Source organism: Ranitomeya variabilis, chromosome 8, assembly GCF_051348905.1.
Source record: "Ranitomeya variabilis isolate aRanVar5 chromosome 8, aRanVar5.hap1, whole genome shotgun sequence".
Classification (NCBI taxonomy): domain Eukaryota; kingdom Metazoa; phylum Chordata; class Amphibia; order Anura; family Dendrobatidae; genus Ranitomeya; species Ranitomeya variabilis.
Window position 1 is genome coordinate 26394785 of NC_135239.1, and position 17971 is coordinate 26412755.

At 42.7% G+C, this 17971-nt stretch overlaps 1 protein-coding gene and 1 long non-coding RNA gene across 18 annotated transcripts in view; one reads left to right on the forward strand and one right to left on the reverse strand.

Moving 5' to 3' along the window:
• Positions 1 to 17971, forward strand: part of PTPRF (protein tyrosine phosphatase receptor type F) — a 1035200-nt gene that overhangs the window by 957163 nt on the left and 60066 nt on the right. For all 17 annotated transcript variants that reach the window (XM_077275903.1, XM_077275904.1, XM_077275915.1 and 14 more), the window contains one exon: positions 1102 to 1290. In XM_077275903.1, the coding sequence (XP_077132018.1) occupies positions 1102 to 1290 (189 nt within the window). The remainder of the gene's footprint in view (positions 1 to 1101; positions 1291 to 17971) is intronic.
• On the reverse strand, positions 10131 to 17610 carry LOC143787437 (uncharacterized). The gene is made up of 3 exons (XR_013218366.1): positions 17504 to 17610; positions 15210 to 15309; positions 10131 to 11939 (listed from the first exon to the last, which is right to left on the reverse strand). It is a non-coding gene; the product is annotated as an uncharacterized LOC143787437 (long non-coding RNA).

The window sequence follows — 17971 nt, forward strand, 5'->3', positions numbered from 1 at the left end:
CATATGTCATCGATGTCTTATACAGTAATGATTATGAAGTGTCTGTAGCATAGTATTTGCCTCCAAAGTCAAAATATTTCAATGCAGTCCACTTGTAGTGTTACATGTGGCTTATGGCTGACAATAACCTAAAACAACCCCTGTAACTCCTATAGAAATACCACTGGGGTAGTCAGACAGTTGGGCACTGCCATGGGTATCCCTTCCACCCCACACAAACAATTAAGGCATTTTTGTACTCCTCAGTGGAGCATTCCCCTGAAAGATTTTTTTATTCTTGGATTTCTTAACCATTTTAAAGTATTAACATCACTTTATAGACTCGGTGATGTCCTTTGTCTCAGCCCAAGCTGATGACATCCTCCCCTGCGTATTACTGAAATTTACTGCACATACATTTTTTTTCTTTTTTTGCAATTGTAATTTTTACTTTACAGCTCAGTGATACATTAGTAATTCCCGCTTTGTTAACATTTTGAGTTGTTGCTGACCTATTCTTATTCCCCTTTTAAAAGATTTTACTTGTTACGACAAAAGCAGTAAATTATTCAGTCCTAAGGGTGTTTGTAATAATGTGTAAATATAACTCTGGAACGCATGATGGGTCTTTTCCTCATGAATCTGCTAGGAATAAGGTCAACTCTTTGTTCCTGAAGAAACAGTATAATGCAAAGGATCTCTGAAGAAATAAATAAATTATACATTTACGGTTACTGAGCCGAATGCAGGAAATATTGTTTGGAGATTATGAGAAGCCGCCATGTGCTTCATACCAGACATGTAATGGGTATGGTTTAAGCTCTTTCTCTGCATTGTGCAAGCTCCATAGAAGAGATACTGTACTAATGTGTTTCGCTTCTTTAATAGCTGTAATAACTTTTGGTTCTTTGGCTGATGGGGTCTGGAGGGGAGGAGGAGGTTACTATTACTTCTGACATAGCTGATGATTAATGGCTTTTTATGCTATTTAGAGCAGAACTGTGGTGCACGCTAATTGGACTGTAACAAAAATAGACCTGTGAATACACTTAATTATTAGTATAAATTAGTATCGAAGGAAAACGCTATTTCTCTAACACAGCGGTCATTTATTTTTTGCAGAAGAGCAGTTGCCTCATGGGTTTCCCATTATTGACATGGGACCCCAGCTCAAAGTGGTGGAGAAGACACGGACGGCCACCATGCTCTGTGCTGCTAGCGGAAATCCAGATCCTGAGATCACCTGGTATAAGGATTTCCTTCCAGTAGACACCGCTACCAGTAATGGAAGGATTAAACAACTCCGATCAGGTATGACTAATAAACTGTCCCGTAAGAATTGCAATGGATGTTTTCTTATCAAAAGTTGGTGTTAATTGAACAAGCTAAAATGTTGATATTTTTCTTGATTCTCGTAATGAAATGTATGTTTAGGGTGTTGATGCTGAACCCCTCATCTGCAGGACGATGTCGCGGCCGGTGTAGTTATTGCTAGTGTCATATCTTGTGTCTTCGTTCCTGGATATCATCGCTTTGCTCGGTATTTTTCAGAATGTTGCACTAATGAAGAGAGTAACCGTTACCCTACCACACCGCCATCTTTCACCTCCGGTATATGATCACATCTGTTGGCACAATGTTACTTTCCATGCTTGTACTGTAATCAGCGTCTGCTCAAATCTTTCTATAACAAACTTTATTATTGGTAAAGTCTGTGTAATTACTGAACTGATTCCAACATGCAGATTGAGGCTGTGCCCCCAACACTCCCTACCTAAGGAGGGGGGCTAATTACTATTATAAATCCTGAGCTTATGGTAAAATGGCTGTGACCTTTTTAGCTTTCCCCTCCTGCAAACAGGTCGTAATCTTGCGCACAAAGAAAATATCACCCATGATAATTATTTTTAACAGTGTTATGCTGCAGGACGTGAATGTGGGGAAGAAAGGGCAACGTTATCATTAGAATGTGTTATATCAACACCATCATTAAAGCTGTGAAGTAGACAGTTCGGCCTGTGCAGTAAGTGCAACTGTCCTTAGTTACTGGTGTAGACGAGAGTCTGAGAAGAGCTCATAATTCTGTGTATTCAACACTGAGGGTGCATTTACACTGCCCCATTATTAAGAACAAGCATAATTGGGCAGATTAACCAGATTGCAAAGCAACCAACGAATCAAAAAATCGCTCGTTCGACGGGTGAAATGATTTTTAAGCTTTCAGGTCAGCACATTGGTGAAGGCTCTTACATACTGTATCTCCCACATGGGCGTCTATGTCTGGTGCACTCTTATAACCACTGAGCCCCAGAAGCAAATCTGCCTATCAGAGTAACTGATATTTTCACAACTGAAAATGTTCCCAAGTTTTAGGAAATCATTCACCAGGAAAGGAGTAGATTGCTACATGGTTTATTTGGAATAACCTGTGTATTAATCATTTAATCCTCTGCTCTTTATGGGCAGATATAGCTATCAGTCACTGATAAGACTGCTCACTGGACAGAAAATCCCAGAAAGAGCGGAAGATTAATTGATACACAGGTTATACTGAATTCTTTCTCACAAAGCTATATAGCAAACTACTGCACTCCCCCAGCTCTATCACATGGAGCCTGCAGATTGGACTGAATTTTCGTAGTGACAGGTTTCCTTTAATACATTCTTTTCACTTTATTTTCGTAGAAACATTTGGTGATGTATGGATCATTGAGATATCCTTAGCACCAATGAAGGAATCTCTCATTGATAAATATTCCCATTTGGTCATTTCCACATTTTTGTGTATAGGGGCAGTATTATAGAAGTTATATTCTTGTACATAGGGGCAGTATTATAGAAGTTATATTCTTGTACATGAGGGCAGTATTATAGTAGTTATATTCTTGTACATAGGGGCAGCATTATAGTAGTTATATTCTTGTACATAGGAGCAGAATTATAGTAGTTATATTCTTGTACATAGAGGCAGTATTATAGTAGTTATATTCTTGTACATAGGAGCAGTATTATACTAGTTATATTCTTGTACATAGGAGCAGTATTATAGTAGTTATATTCTTGTACATAGGGGCAGTATTATAGTGGTTATATTCTTGTACATAAGAGCAGTATTATAGTAGTTATATTCTTGTACATAGGAGCAGAATTATAGTAGTTATATTCTTGTACATAGAGGCAGTATTATAGTAGTTATATTCTTGTACATAGGAGCAGTATTATACTAGTTATATTCTTGTACATAGGAGCAGTATTATAGTAGTTATATTCTTGTACATAGGGGCAGCATTATAGTAGTTATATTCTTGCACATAGGGGCAGTATTATAGTAGTTATATTCTTGTACATAGGAGCAGTATTATACTAGTTATATTCTTGTACATAGGAGCAGTATTATAGTAGTTATATTCTTGTACATAGGAGCAGCATTATAGTAGTTATATTCTTGTACATAGGGGCAGTATTATAGTAGTTATATTCCTGTATATAGGGGAAGTAATATAGTAGTTATATTCTTGTACATAGGGGCAGTATTATAGTAGTTATATTCTTGTATATAGGGGAAGTAATATAGTAGTTATATTCTTGTACACAGGGGCAGTATCATAGAAGTTATATTCTTGTACATAGGGGCAGTATTATAGTAGTTATATTCTTGTACATAAGGGCAGTATTATAGTAGTTATATTCCTGTATATAGGGGAAGTAATATAGTAGTTATATTCTTGTATATAGGGGAAGTATTATAGTAGTTATATTCTTGTACATAGGGGCAGTATTATAGTAGTTATATTCTTGTATATAGGGGAAGTAATATAGTAGTTATATTCTTGTACATAGGGGCAGTATTATAGTAGTTATATTCTTGTACATAGGGGCAGTATCATAGAAGTTATATTCTTGTACATAGGGGCAGTATTATAGTAGTTATATTCTTGTACATAGGGGCAGTATTATAGTAGTTATATTCCTGTACATAGGGGGGCAGTATTATAGTGGTTATACTCTAGTACATAGGTGGCAAAACATTAATGGTTAGGTTATGTATCTCATTCAGCAATTATTTGAAGTTCTTTAACTTGTTTCACATAAGACAATTCATTCTTATATTTTAGTCTTAAGAATGCACTGAATGAGTTTGTGTACAGACAAAATTTGCATCCCATATAACATGACTTGGTCTTTAGTGACATTGCATTGGTTATTAGCATGGTGATTTTCCTGAATAAGGGTTGTAATAATTCCGGTTAGTAATACTGCTTTTAACGCTACTCATTGTTTTGTTTTTCTGTAATATGCTTGTTGAGTTCAACTATCAATGAACAAAGGCCTTGGAAACAATAACAAAGAATTGAATAGGGAACACCAGGTTCTATAGACACATAAATGGCTCTTAATAAAAAAAAACAATATAAGGGTGAGAAGTCCTAGTAGAATGATTGGCTATCATAAGATATATATAGTAAGCATTTGTTTAATCAGTTTAAGGGCTCATGCAGACAACCATATAAATCACTTGTTTGCTGTCTGATTTCTGATCGGATAGTACTCTGACAGCAAAGTGACCCATGTTACTTAAGGTACCGTCACACTTAGCGACGCTGCATGTTGTGGATTCTGTTTGTGGGCTCCCTCTGGTGGTTACTGCTGGTACTGGGTGACCTTGGTGGGTTGCGGCCTTTGGTTTCCATCTGTCCATCAGAGGCTGGGTGTTTCCTATTTTACCTGGCCTTTCTGTCATTTCCCTTGCCGGCTATCAATGTGTTCAGATGTGCTCTGTTTGGTTCCTGCCTACCTGCTCCCAGATCTTTCAGGATAAGCTAAGTGCTGATTTTCAGTTGTTTGGTTTTTTGTCCAGCTTGCTTAGAATGTCTCTTTGTTAGCTGGTTGCTCTAGTGGACTGAGGTTCTCCCCATGTGCCATGAGTTGGCACATGGGTTCTTGTAATCTCAGGATGGTTTTTTTGATTAGGGTTTTTTGCTGACCGCTCAGTCCCCTTTTGTGTCATTCTGCTTTCTAATTTTCAGCGGGCCTCTATTTGCTAAAGCTATATACATCATCTCTATGTGTGTGCCTTCCTCTCATTTCACCGTCAATACATGTGGGGGGCAACTATATCTTTGGGGTTAATTCCTCTGGAGGCAAGTGAGGTCTTTGTTTTCTCTGCAGTACTAGTTAGCTCTTAGGCTGGTGCGTGGCGTCTAGAACCAACGTAGGCACGCTCCCTGGCTATCTCTAGTTGCGTTTGTCAGGCGTAGGGCAGCAGTCAGCCCAGGTTCCATCACCCTAGAGCTCGTCCGATATTTATTATACTTTGCTTATCCTGTGCTATCCCTAGCCATTGGGGATTCATGACAGTATAGCCGGACCACAAAGTGTTAATTGTTTGGGCTGAAGCAGGAGAAAAAGAAGTGTTCAAGGAAAATTTTTTTTTTTTTTTTCCTTCAGAGTTTTGCTGCCTAGCCCTTAATTGCTGTCTAGCTGCTTCTTACCTCCTCTTAACCCTTGAATGGCTCTGATCTTAGCTGTTTATCATGGATGTCCAGAGTTTGGCTTCCAGCCTGAGTAATCTCGCGGCAAAGGTTCAAAACATACAGGATTTCGTTGTTCACACTCCCATGTCTGAACCTAGAATTCCTATTCCAGAGTTTTTTTCTGGAGATAGATCTACCTTCCTGAATTTCAGGAACAATTGTAAATTGTTTCTCTCTTTGAAATCTCGCTCCTCTGGAGACCCTGCTCAACAGGTCAAGATTGTTATATCGTTCCTACGGGGGCGACCCTCAGAATTGGGCATTTGCATTGGCACCAGGGGATCCTGCATTGCTCAGTGTGGATGCGTTTTTTCTGGCATTGGGATTGCTCTATGAGGAACCTAACCTAGAGATTCAGGCTGAAAAGGCTTTATTAGCCCTCTCTCAGGGGCAGGATGAAGCGGAAATATATTGTCAGAAATTTCGGAAATGGTCGGTGCTTACTCAGTGGAATGAGTGCGCCCTGGCTGCAAACTTCAGAAATGGTCTTTCTGAGGCCATTAAGGATATTATGGTGGGGTTCCCTGCGCCTACAGGTCTGAATGAGTCTATGGCTATGGCCATTCAGATTGATCGGCGTTTACGGGAGCGCAAACCCGTGCACCAGTTGGCGGTGTCTTCTGAACAGGCACCTGAGACTATGCAATGTGATAGAATTCAGTCCAGAAGTGAACGGCAAAATTATAGGCGGAAAAATGGTTTGTGTTTTTATTGTGGTGATTCAGCTCATGTTATATCAGCATGCTCTAAACGCACAAAAAGGGTTGATAAATCTTTTGCCATTGATACTCTGCAGTCTAAGTTCATTTTGTCTGTGACTCTGATTTTTTCACTGTCTTCCATTTCCGTCGATGCCTATGTGGATTCGGGCGCTGCCCTGAGTCTTATGGATTGGTCATTTGCTAAACGCTGCGGTTTTAGTCTGGAACCTCTGGAAGTTCCTATTCCTCTGAAGGGAATTGACTCTACACCATTGGCTATGAATAAACCGCAGTATTGGACACAAGTGACCATGCGCATGACTCCCGTTCATCAGGAGGTGATTCGCTTCCTTGTACTGTATAATTTACATGATGTACTAGTGCTTGGTCTGCCATGGTTACAAACTCATAATCCTGTCCTGGACTGGAAAACAATGTCTGTGCTAAGCTGGGGATGTCACGGGGTTCATGATGATGCACCTCCGATTTCTATAGCTTCATCTACTCCTTCGGAGATCCCTGCGTTTTTGTCGGATTATAGGGATGTTTTTGAGGAGCCTAAGCTCAATTCGCTCCCTCCCCATAGAGAGTGTGACTGTGCTATAGAATTGATTCCTGGCAGTAAGTTCCCTAAGGGTCGTTTATTTAATCTGTCACTGCCAGAGCATACTGCTATGCGGAATTATATTAAGGAGTCCTTGGAAAAGGGACATATTCGTCCATCTTCGTCCCCTCTGGGAGCAGGTTTTTTTTTCGTGGCAAAAAAAGATGGTTCCCTGAGGCCTTGTATAGATTATCGCCTTCTGAATAAGATTACAGTCAAATACCAGTATCCATTGCCATTATTTACTGATTTGTTTGCTCGCATTAAGGGGGCTAGGTGGTTCACTAAAATAGATCTTCGTGGTGCGTATAATCTGGTGCGGATAAAACAGGGTGATGAGTGGAAAACCGCATTTAATACGCCTGAGGGCCATTTTGAGTATTTGGTAATGCCTTTTGGACTCTCCAATGCTCCGTCAGTCTTTCAGTCCTTTATGCACAATGTTTTCCGTGAATATCTGGATAAGTTTATGATTGTGTATTTGGATGATATTTTGGTGTTTTCTGATGACTGGGAGTCTCATGTTCTACAGGTCAGGAAGGTGTTTCAAGCTTTGCGGGCCAATTCTCTGTTTGTGAAGGGCTCAAAGTGTCTCTTCGGAGTCCAGAAGATTTCTTTTTTGGGGTACATTTTTTCTCCTTCTGCTATTGAGATGGATCCCGTTAAGGTTCAGGCTATTTGTGACTGGACACAACCTACATCTGTTAAGAGCCTTCAGAAGTTCTTGGGGTTTGCTAATTTTTATCGTCGGTTCATTGCTAATTTTTCCAGTATTGTTAAACCTTTGACTGATTTGACTAAAAAGGGTGCTGATGTTGCTGATTGGTCTCCTGCGGCCGTGGAGGCCTTTCGGGAACTTAAGCGCCGGTTTTCTTCTGCTCCTGTGTTGTGTCAACCAGATGTTTCACTTCCTTTCCAGGTGGAGGTTGATGCTTCCGAGATTGGAGCGGGGGCGGTTTTGTCACAGAGAAGTTCTAATGGCTCGGTGATGAAGCCATGTGCTTTCTTCTCTAGAAAATTCTCGCCCGCCGAGCGCAATTATGATGTGGGTAATCGGGAGCTTTTGGCCATGAAGTGGGCATTTGAGGAGTGGCGTCATTGGCTTGAGGGTGCTAAACATCGCGTGGTGGTCTTGACTGATCACAAGAATCTCATTTACCTTGAGTCTGCCAGGCGTTTGAATCCTAGACAGGCTCGTTGGTCGTTGTTTTTTTCTCGTTTCAATTTCGTGGTTTCATACCTGCCAGGTTCAAAGAATGTGAAGGCAGATGCTCTTTCCAGGAGTTTTGTGCCTGACTCTCCTGGAGATACTGGGCCTGCTGGTATCCTTAGGGATGGGGTAATATTGTCCGCCGTATCCCCAGACTTGCGACGCGCATTGCAGGAGTTTCAGGTGGATAAACCGGATCGATGTCCACCAGAAAGACTGTTTGTTCCGGATGATTGGACCAGTAGAGTCATCTCCGAGGTCCATTCTTCTGTGTTGGCTGGTCATCCTGGAATATTTGGTACAAGAGACTTGGTGGCCAGGTCTTTTTGGTGGCCTTCCTTGTCTAGGGATGTGCGTACCTTTGTGCAGTCTTGTGAAGTGTGTGCTCGAGCTAAGCCTTGCTGTTCACGGGCTAGTGGGTTGTTGTTATCCTTGCCCATCCCGAAGAGGCCTTGGACGCACATTTCCATGGATTTTATTTCTGATCTCCCGGTTTCACAGAAAATGTCCGTTATCTGGGTTGTGTGTGACCGCTTTTCTAAGATGGTTCATTTGGTGCCCTTGCCTAAGTTGCCCTCCTCCTCTGAGTTGGTTCCTTTGTTTTTTCAGAACGTGGTTCGTTTGCATGGGATTCCGGAGAATATCGTTTCTGACAGGGGATCCCAGTTTGTGTCTAGATTTTGGCGGACGTTTTGTGCCAAGATGGGCATTGATTTGTCTTTCTCGTCTGCATTCCATCCTCAGACGAATGGCCAGACGGAGCGAACTAATCAGACCTTGGAAACTTATTTGAGGTGTTTTGTTTCTGCTGATCAGGATGACTGGGTTGCTTTTTTGCCACTGGCCGAATTTGCTCTTAATAATCGGGCTAGTTCGGCCACGTTGGTCTCTCCTTTTTTTTGTAATTCGGGGTTTCATCCTCGTTTTTCCTCTGGTCAGGTGGAGTCTTCGGATTGTCCTGGAGTGGACGTGGTGGTGGACAGGCTACATCACATTTGGAATCAGGTGGTGGACAATTTGAAGTTATCTCAGGAGAAGACTCAGCAGTTTGCTAATCGCCGTCGCCGCGTGGGTCCCCGACTTCTTGTTGGGGACTTGGTGTGGTTGTCTTCTCGTTTTGTCCCTATGAAGGTCTCTTCTCCTAAGTTCAAGCCTCGGTTCATCGGTCCTTATAGGATCTCGGAGATTCTTAACCCTGTATCTTTCCGTTTGGATCTCCCAGCATCATTCGCTATTCATAATGTGTTCCATCGGTCGTTGTTGCAGAGGTATGAGGTGCCTGTTGTTCCTTCGGTCGAGCCTCCTGCTCCGGTGCTGGTGGAGGGAGAATTGGAGTATGTTGTTGAAAAGATCTTGGATTCTCGTGTTTCCAGACGCAAACTCCAGTATTTGGTTAAGTGGAAGGGTTATGGTCAGGAGGACAATTCCTGGGTGGTCGCCTCCGATGTTCATGCGACTGATTTGGTCCGCGCCTTCCATAGAGCTCACCCTGATCGCCCTGGGGGTTCTCGTGAGGGTTCGGTGACCCCTCCTCAAGGGGGGGGGTACTGTTGTGGATTCTGTTTGTGGGCTCCCTCTGGTGGTTACTGCTGGTACTGGGTGACCTTGGTGGGTTGCGGCCTTTGGTTTCCATCTGTCCATCAGAGGCTGGGTGTTTCCTATTTTACCTGGCCTCTCTGTCATTTCCCTTGCCGGCTATCAATGTGTTCAGATGTGGTCTGTTTGGTTCCTGCCTACCTGCTCCCAGATCTTTCAGGATAAGCTAAGTGCTGATTTTCAGTTGTTTGGTTTTTTGTCCAGCTTGCTTAGAATGTCTCTTTGTTAGCTGGTTGCTCTAGTGGACTGAGGTTCTCCCCATGTGCCATGAGTTGGCACATGGGTTCTTGTAATCTCAGGATGGTTTTTTTGATTAGGGTTTTTTGCTGACCGCTCAGTCCCCTTTTGTGTCATTCTGCTTTCTAGTTTTCAGCGGGCCTCTATTTGCTAAAGCTATATACATCATCTCTGTGTGTGCCTTCCTCTCATTTCACCGTCAATACATGTGGGGGGCAACTATATCTTTGGGGTTAATTCCTCTGGAGGCAAGTGAGGTCTTTGTTTTCTCTGCAGTACTAGTTAGCTCTTAGGCTGGTGCGTGGCGTCTAGAACCAACGTAGGCACGCTCCCTGGCTATCTCTAGTTGCGTTTGTCAGGCGTAGGGCAGCGGTCAGCCCAGGTTCCATCACCCTAGAGCTCGTCCGATATTTATTATACTTTGCTTATCCTGTGCTATCCCTAGCCATTGGGGATTCATGACAGCTGCAGCGATATAGACAACGAGCCGATCCCTGCAGCGTCGCTGTTTAGGTCGCTGTAGAGACGTCAAACACAGCAGCTCCAGAACGATGCAGGAGCGATCCTGTGACGTAACGGTGACTCACTTATCGTTCTCACAGGTCGTTAGCTCCATGTAAAACATTGCTGGCATCGTTGCTTTTGCTGTCAAACACGACGATACATGCCGATCTGACGACCAAATAAAGTTCTGGACTTCTAGCTCCGACCAGCGATATCACAGCGGGATACAGATCACTGCTGCGTGTCAAACACAACGAGATCGCTATCCAGGACGCTGCAACGTCACGGATCGTTGTCGTTCTCATTGTAAAGTTGCTCAGTGTGAAGGTACCTTAATACGGCTGTTCAGATGAAGGATTTTTCACCCAGTCTGACTCTCCTTGAGATAAAACTCACAGCATACAATATTCTCTTCTGAGTTTCGTATGAGACTCCCCCATCCTAATCTAAATCTAAAAAAAAAAAAAAAAAAAAAAAACAGATCCCACATCTGATATTTGATTTTTATGGATACATTTCTATTATTAATCTTGGAAACTGTAATTTGATTATGTACATTTGAAAGTGTAGATGTATTAAAATGAATTGCACACGGACGTAGAAAGGGGACACATGGATGAAAATCGTCCAAGTTTTCTTGATGAAACTCGGTCAATTTTTCATACTTTCATCTGCAGTTGGCCTTAGGGGAAAAAGCAGGACATGGCTGCCCTTTTACCGTTTTACATGAAACCTTGTACATTAGAGGTAATTGTCCACAAGTTAATAATTTCACCTGGACTGGATGGGAGATCTGCAATGCTATAAACGTTCAATATGGAAATACAGATGATTTCATGTGCAGATTATGCACTAATCCCTTCTGGCATCTTTTCAAGATCTGAAGATAGAAAAAGTGCAACTTGTAATTCCCAGAGACCTGCAGAACTTTGTGGTGGTTTGTGGTTATTGTTGACTGTGCTTTTAGAGGTCTGAGATCAAGGTGCCATGTAATAATGGCCATCTCTGGTCATGTTGCCACCTGTACATAGTGTGCTGTGTTTTTGGAGGGCTCTGGTCATGGCAGCATCTATTTATGTTGGGTTTTGGTCCCTGGTCATTTTGGAATCTGTACATGATTAGATCAGGTCATACTTGTTTTTGGTCCTTGTGCATTATGGACGCTGGTCGTGGGGGTTTCTGCTGAAGGTGGGTTCTCAATATGCATAATCTAATAATGGTGGCCCTTGGTCATGGCAGTCTGGTCGCTCTGGAATATATTCATGATTGGGTCAGGTCTTGCTCCTTCTCTATTTTGATTTCTGGTCATGGCGTTGTCTAACCATCATGTTTTCTGGTCCAGATGGGCGCTGGTCATTGCATTGTCTAGTTATGGTAGACTTTAGTCATTGCACTCTGGTCATGGTGGAATTTCTTCATGAGTTGCTTTGATCATGGCACTCTGGTCATGGTGGATGGCGATCATGGCAGTTTCCTGATGGATGCATCATATAGTCACTTGGGGGTTTCCAGTATTTTCACTTTTAGACTTTGAAGTCTTTTGGAGTCTGCATTTGCACAGCAATGTTAAATTTCTAGGTAAAAAGAAATAACATTCATCATATATTATTCACATATAATTGGCTGAACTTTAAAATAAAATTATAACCTTCATATGAAGAACCATTATCAATGCTCTTCTTGGATGGACAGAATTTGGTCACTAGTGTGAGACTATAAATTGCTATATTTTTTGCTGGAGTTTTCATTCCTGCATGGAGCTTCTGGAACAACTTTGAAGTAATCGGGTTGCATATCTCAGTTGTCTACATATTACTCCCAATGCCCACCGAGGGCTGCAGGGCATCAGATGTCTGATGGACTTTGTGAATCAATGTAAAGTGCTTTGATATTCTGCTTTCTTCTTTGTCTTGTTTGTTTAACTCTCTCTGTCCTGAAATAACACGGATCATCCCTGCAGAACAGTAACACCACTGCCAAAAATCCACAACCGTCTGAATGTCAGACAGCGGCACAAAAGGCAACTGACCTTTAATACAAGCTGCCTGCTAATTCAAACACGGATACAAAATGCTTCCCTGCATTGACACCAAGTCAGATTAATAACCTACTGGTTGATTTAGATATGATGCCATTGTAAGCCTTTGTCTGTCATAACAAATCCAAAACTTTCTGAGGTACAAATTCACTTGGAAAAACAACATCAGCATGTTAGATGTTCAGGCGGCAGGCCAATAGACTCGACGGTCACAGGATCTCATGAAAAAAAATAAGAGCCTGTATACACACGACATTTACACTCCTCAATGTTATAAAGTAACAAAAGGCACATATGACAATAAACAGAAAGAATGTGAAATATATTGTTACATTTCCTGACAAATGCGTTCCATCACAAAATATATAAAGTCAGATCCTGTGATCAGTTCTTCACCACCATTATCTGTAGTCCTTTATTTCATTTTAAAATAATCTTTTAATTACAATGGAATCCCCCAAATCTGTGCCGTGGTAGAGCGGATGCTATTCAGTACCATGAGAATATAAACATGGGAATTTGGGTCCATATGTTTATATGACAACACTGAACTTGACATACTAGATCCCTAAGCTACTACGTCTACATGTAGGTGAGAGGAACACTTTGTCAGGACCGATCGTCTTTCCTGACTTGTCTGTTTTAGTAAATACTTCTATTCTCCATGAAATTCAAGAGCATCTTTTCTTACAACTATGCAATGCAATGTTCCTCTGCTTTTCCTCCTAGAAATTTAAGACTAAAATGTAAATTTGGCCCCAATTCACCAACTTGTTTTGACCACAATTCTGGTGAAAAAAACTGTTTAATGTGTCTCAGAATATTAGTAAAAAATGTTGGAACTTTAGGCATTAGTACTTCAGTCTTGGCCAATTCTGCCCATTTTATGATGAATTGGGCAGTGGTGTTACCATTTGTGGCAGTGTCCTTGCACATCCTGGACACTGTCCAATCATTGCTGTTATTACCATTTAGTGTAGCGGCACACCCTGTTATGATCCAGTGACCTTGGAGCCGCATGAGACTTTCTCAGGAGTAGGTGGAACCTGTACTGACGGCAAACCCTAAACTGTCACCGCAACTAGAAGTAGCCGTGGGGTGTATCTAACACATCCTAGACACCTCGACACAGCCGGAGGACTAAATACCCCTATAGATGGAAATGGGAATTCTATCTTGCCTCAGAGCAGAACCCCAAAGGATAGGCAGCCCCCCACAAATATTGACTGTGAGTATTAGAGGAAAGACACACGCAGGCCGAAATCAGGATTTAGCAAAAGAGGCCACGCTAGCTAAATAGGAAAGGATAGGACAGAATACTAAGCGGTCAGTATTAAAACCCTAAAAATATCCACAGCAGAGAATACAAAAATTCCACTATCTAACTAAAGACATGGAATGTATATCTGCATCTCCTGAGAATCCAACTTGACTGAAATATCCAAACACAGTCTAAGCTGGACAAGAAAAAACATTGAATAGTACTGAATTGTAAAGCACACAGCATGTGTGCTGTAGCAACAAAACCAGACACTTATCTTTGCCGATTTGGCAGCAGGGCAGGAGGAACCAGACAGAGATGCAAAACCTCCAAGAACAATGGACAACTGGCAAGGGCTAATGAATCCTGCACACCTAAATATCCCAGTCAGAGCTGCAATCAGCAGGGACACCTGCCCAGGATTGCAACCCAGGGACAACTGCATTACTACCAACAACCACCAGAGGGAACCCAAGAGCAGAATTCCCAACAACACCCCTTTGACAACTCTGGAAGTTACCATATCTCTTGTCAATTTCTTAATGAATTCTAGGCGGCATGAAGGAGTGACACCACAGCACCGTTATGGAGAAAGATGCTTCACTATTGTTATTTAATGGGAAAGAGAGGTATTTACTACAACAGACATGAGAGCAGACAGGTTCCCTTTAAAGGCTTTGCTACCCCTTGTAAAAGCAGCATGATGTAGGGGAAGAGACCCTGATTCCAATGATTTGTCACTTGAGATACTTTTACACAGATCGACTGGCAGCCCGATTGGTAAACGTGTATTGATCGGCAGTCATTTGACTGCCTACACAGACCAAAGTAAATCATGCGATGTATATAGGTAGGCTGCCATAGTTCTTGGCAGTGTGAGTCCTGTTTACGCTGGACAACGCACTGCCAAGATCGGTGTTTTATGCTGCACAAAAGATAATTTCACTGTTTTGCTCGCTCATCGGGTGATCTCCAGCTTATTTACACGACAAAATAATTGTGACAAAAGCAATTTTAATAAAAATCCCTGTTTTCTCTGCTGGAGATCTAACAGTTCTCTGAATGCTGAGCCCTGCATAACTCCGCCCACACCACTGATTGGCCGCCTTCTGTGTACACTGTGTATAGGCAGAAATGTGACAGTGGTGGAGGTGGGGTTACACAAAGCTCATGAATATGGAGGACTACATGGCAGCAGGTTGACTAGTCCTCTAATTATAATCTGCTGATAAAACAGTGATTTTATCAAAGCCACAGCAAGCAGCCCAGTAGTGACACATTCCTAGAATTAGGGTCTCTATCTCTATATCATGCTGTTCGCACATTAGGTAGCACAGCCCTGGTGACAGTATTCCCTTTAAAGTCATTTTTGGTAACTGGTAGCAATAATCTAAGGAATTGTGTTCATATCATGAGCCAGATCTCTCAATATTCATCCCCTCCACTGACAAACATCCTGAGTGCAAAAAAATAGCGAACCATTAATCACACTGGTAGAATTTTTTTGTGTGCACTGCTTAAAATATTAAAAAAAAAGCGACAAACCTTTTTCTCTTTTATCGGAAGGGCAGTGTGTATATTTTCATTTGTCCGTTTTCCTTTACACGAAGCAATTGCACAATCTTGTCTTCACCCTGAAATCTGACTGCAAATCACAGCTTGATGAGATGGCATATAAAATATCATCATGTGCAGCCCATGCTTAACCTTCACAGTTCTGGCATCTCTCACAAATGATAGTTACCATGACCCAAGACAGATGGAAATGCCAGGCTGCTGTCTGGACGAAAAACCTATCAAGTGATTTTATTATACATTCAGTAGTGAAACTTTGCACCGAGGTCTTTAATATCGGGATAATGAAAACGGACTTCGGCTACGTTCACATTTGCGGTCCTCGCCGCAGCGTCGGGCGCCGCAGCGGCGCCGCATGCGTCATGCGCCCCTATATTTAACATGGGGGCGCATGGACATGCGGCGCACTTGCGTTTTGCGCCGCATGCGTCGCTGCGGCGCCCGCGTCGGTGCGCAGAGGACGCAGCAAGTTGCATTTTTGATGCGTCCAAATTCAATGAAAAAAACGACGCATGCGGCGCAAAACGCAGCGTTGTGCATGCGTTTTGCTGCGTTTTTATTTGCGTTGTGCGTTGCGGCGCCGACGCTGCGGCGCACAACGCAAATGTGAACGTAGCCTTCCATTGCTGGTCCTGGATCCCTTGTTTTGATTGTGATGTTGCTAAAAGTGACATCTGTGACTTTTTTTTTTCTTCATTGCTGCACAAACCCAAGGGAAAGACTTTAGTTGATCAATCGTTAGCATTGGTCATCCATATCTGGGGTCAGACCCCCGGCACTCCTGCCGATCAGCTGTTCCGGTGCTGTCCAGATGTGCACAGCATAGCTCCGTCAGCTGCGCAGTGACCACAGCTAGGTACTGTACATCCGCACCCTATTCGAAATATGGCCACAATGCAGTAGACTAGACTGTGTAGTTCTGCTCTATAAGTGAGTACACCCGGCCGCCGCCTGCATCAGGAACAGCCTATCAGATATTGATGACCTATCGTAGGGATAAGCGATCAATATAAAAGTCCCAGACAATCTCGTTAAAGGGAGTCTGTCACCCCTAAAAGGCTTTTTACACTAGCTTTACCATGATGTAGAGTACTTAGCCTATATAAAAAATCATACTAGCAGTGACTGAGAAAATAACTTAATTTGCATGCAAATAAGGGAATATAAAGGCGCACCATTACACCACCTCATTTTGCAAGTTAGGGGCTTCCCTTGCTGATTGACAAGGGTCTCCTCCCAGACTGAGTGCTTCCTAAAGTCAGGCGGCATGCAACCGCAGAGACACTGTATCTACTCGGTCGCATGTGGACCCCGTGGCCGGGTGCGTTCTGCTCCTTGGCTCCTCTCTGCTGAGCCGTGCACTTCAGGAGACTACAAGACTACTGCATCATAAGAACAAATGTTAGCAAATTCTAGCAATTAAAGGCAAAACATTAACCCTTCTATATCAATAGCGAGTGGCATCAGCAGACAGGAGCCACGGAGAAAAGCGCAGCCGGGCATCAGCAGTATCGTTCCACACGTCGGTTGACCTTGGGTAGCTCTCGCTGTCAATCGGAAGTGGGAAAAGCCTCCAACTTGCAAAATAATGGGGCGTAACGGTGCACTGAACTCTTGGCCATGCCAAATGTGCACCAAAGCCCGTTTATTTGCATACAAACCATAAGCTATTTTCTCAGGCACTCTACCAGTAACAGGGTCAGTGCTAGTATGATGTTTTATAGGGTGAAAGTTCATTTAAAAGGCATCTTGGGGTGGCAGACTCCTTTTAATGAATCTTTTGGGCTTGATTACAAAACCTGTAGCAGCCCCTGTGCCCCAAACCGCAGAACTGCTAAGCTGTGATTTGGACTACGCTTCCCAAAGTTACACCGGTGGATAGACCGGTACCTGAGGCCTTCAGGGCGATAAACAACAGTTACGTCTTAAGAAAACAGACTTTAAATTGGATTAGGAATTACAGCCACAGGACTATTCAGATCAAAGGGCATTTGTGGGGGTGAATGTACTCCCCTCCCTTCTATGGTGGGCATAGATCAACACTGTGGTTTTTGCTGCAGGTGTGTATATTTTTGCAAGAACATTCACATAATACAACCTTTTATATTGTATGGCCACCTCCCTCCGACACGTCTCTGCTGTGGGAGAGATGGGCCGCTCCGATCCCTGGTGACTCATTAGATGATTATCCGATGCCATTAACCATATTATCAGTGGCAGATTTCCAACCGCAGGCTTATTACGACAATGACAGGGTGCCTTACCTGGATCGTTTTGGAGATGCACGAGTTAAATAGCTGCGTTTGGATGGGATGTGCGGTGCAGGGAATGGTGGGGAAATTTGGCTCATTTAATGAGGAAAGGCTCAATCGTATCGTCTCCATGACGACTGCATTTCATTCCCGCTCTCCTTGTGCGAGGAAACTGCTGGAGAAAGTTTGATATTGCCTTGGCAGAGCTCACTGCAAATATTGGCTTGGCTGTGCCGAAAATCCCAGCCACCCAGTGTGATATTAGTGTGTGAGACAGGAGGAGACCTCTGATGACGACAACTCCAGACTGTGCACTTCCGAAAACTGCTACTTTTTTTTCGTACTAAAATTAATCCAGGTGAAATTGCGGCCATGATTGGTGTCTGTGTAAGAACCACAAACTAAACCACTAACAGCCTGGTCCACAAAGGTTTTATTAAATGACATGGTGTGGAGAACACACTCTTAGTAACCTTCCAT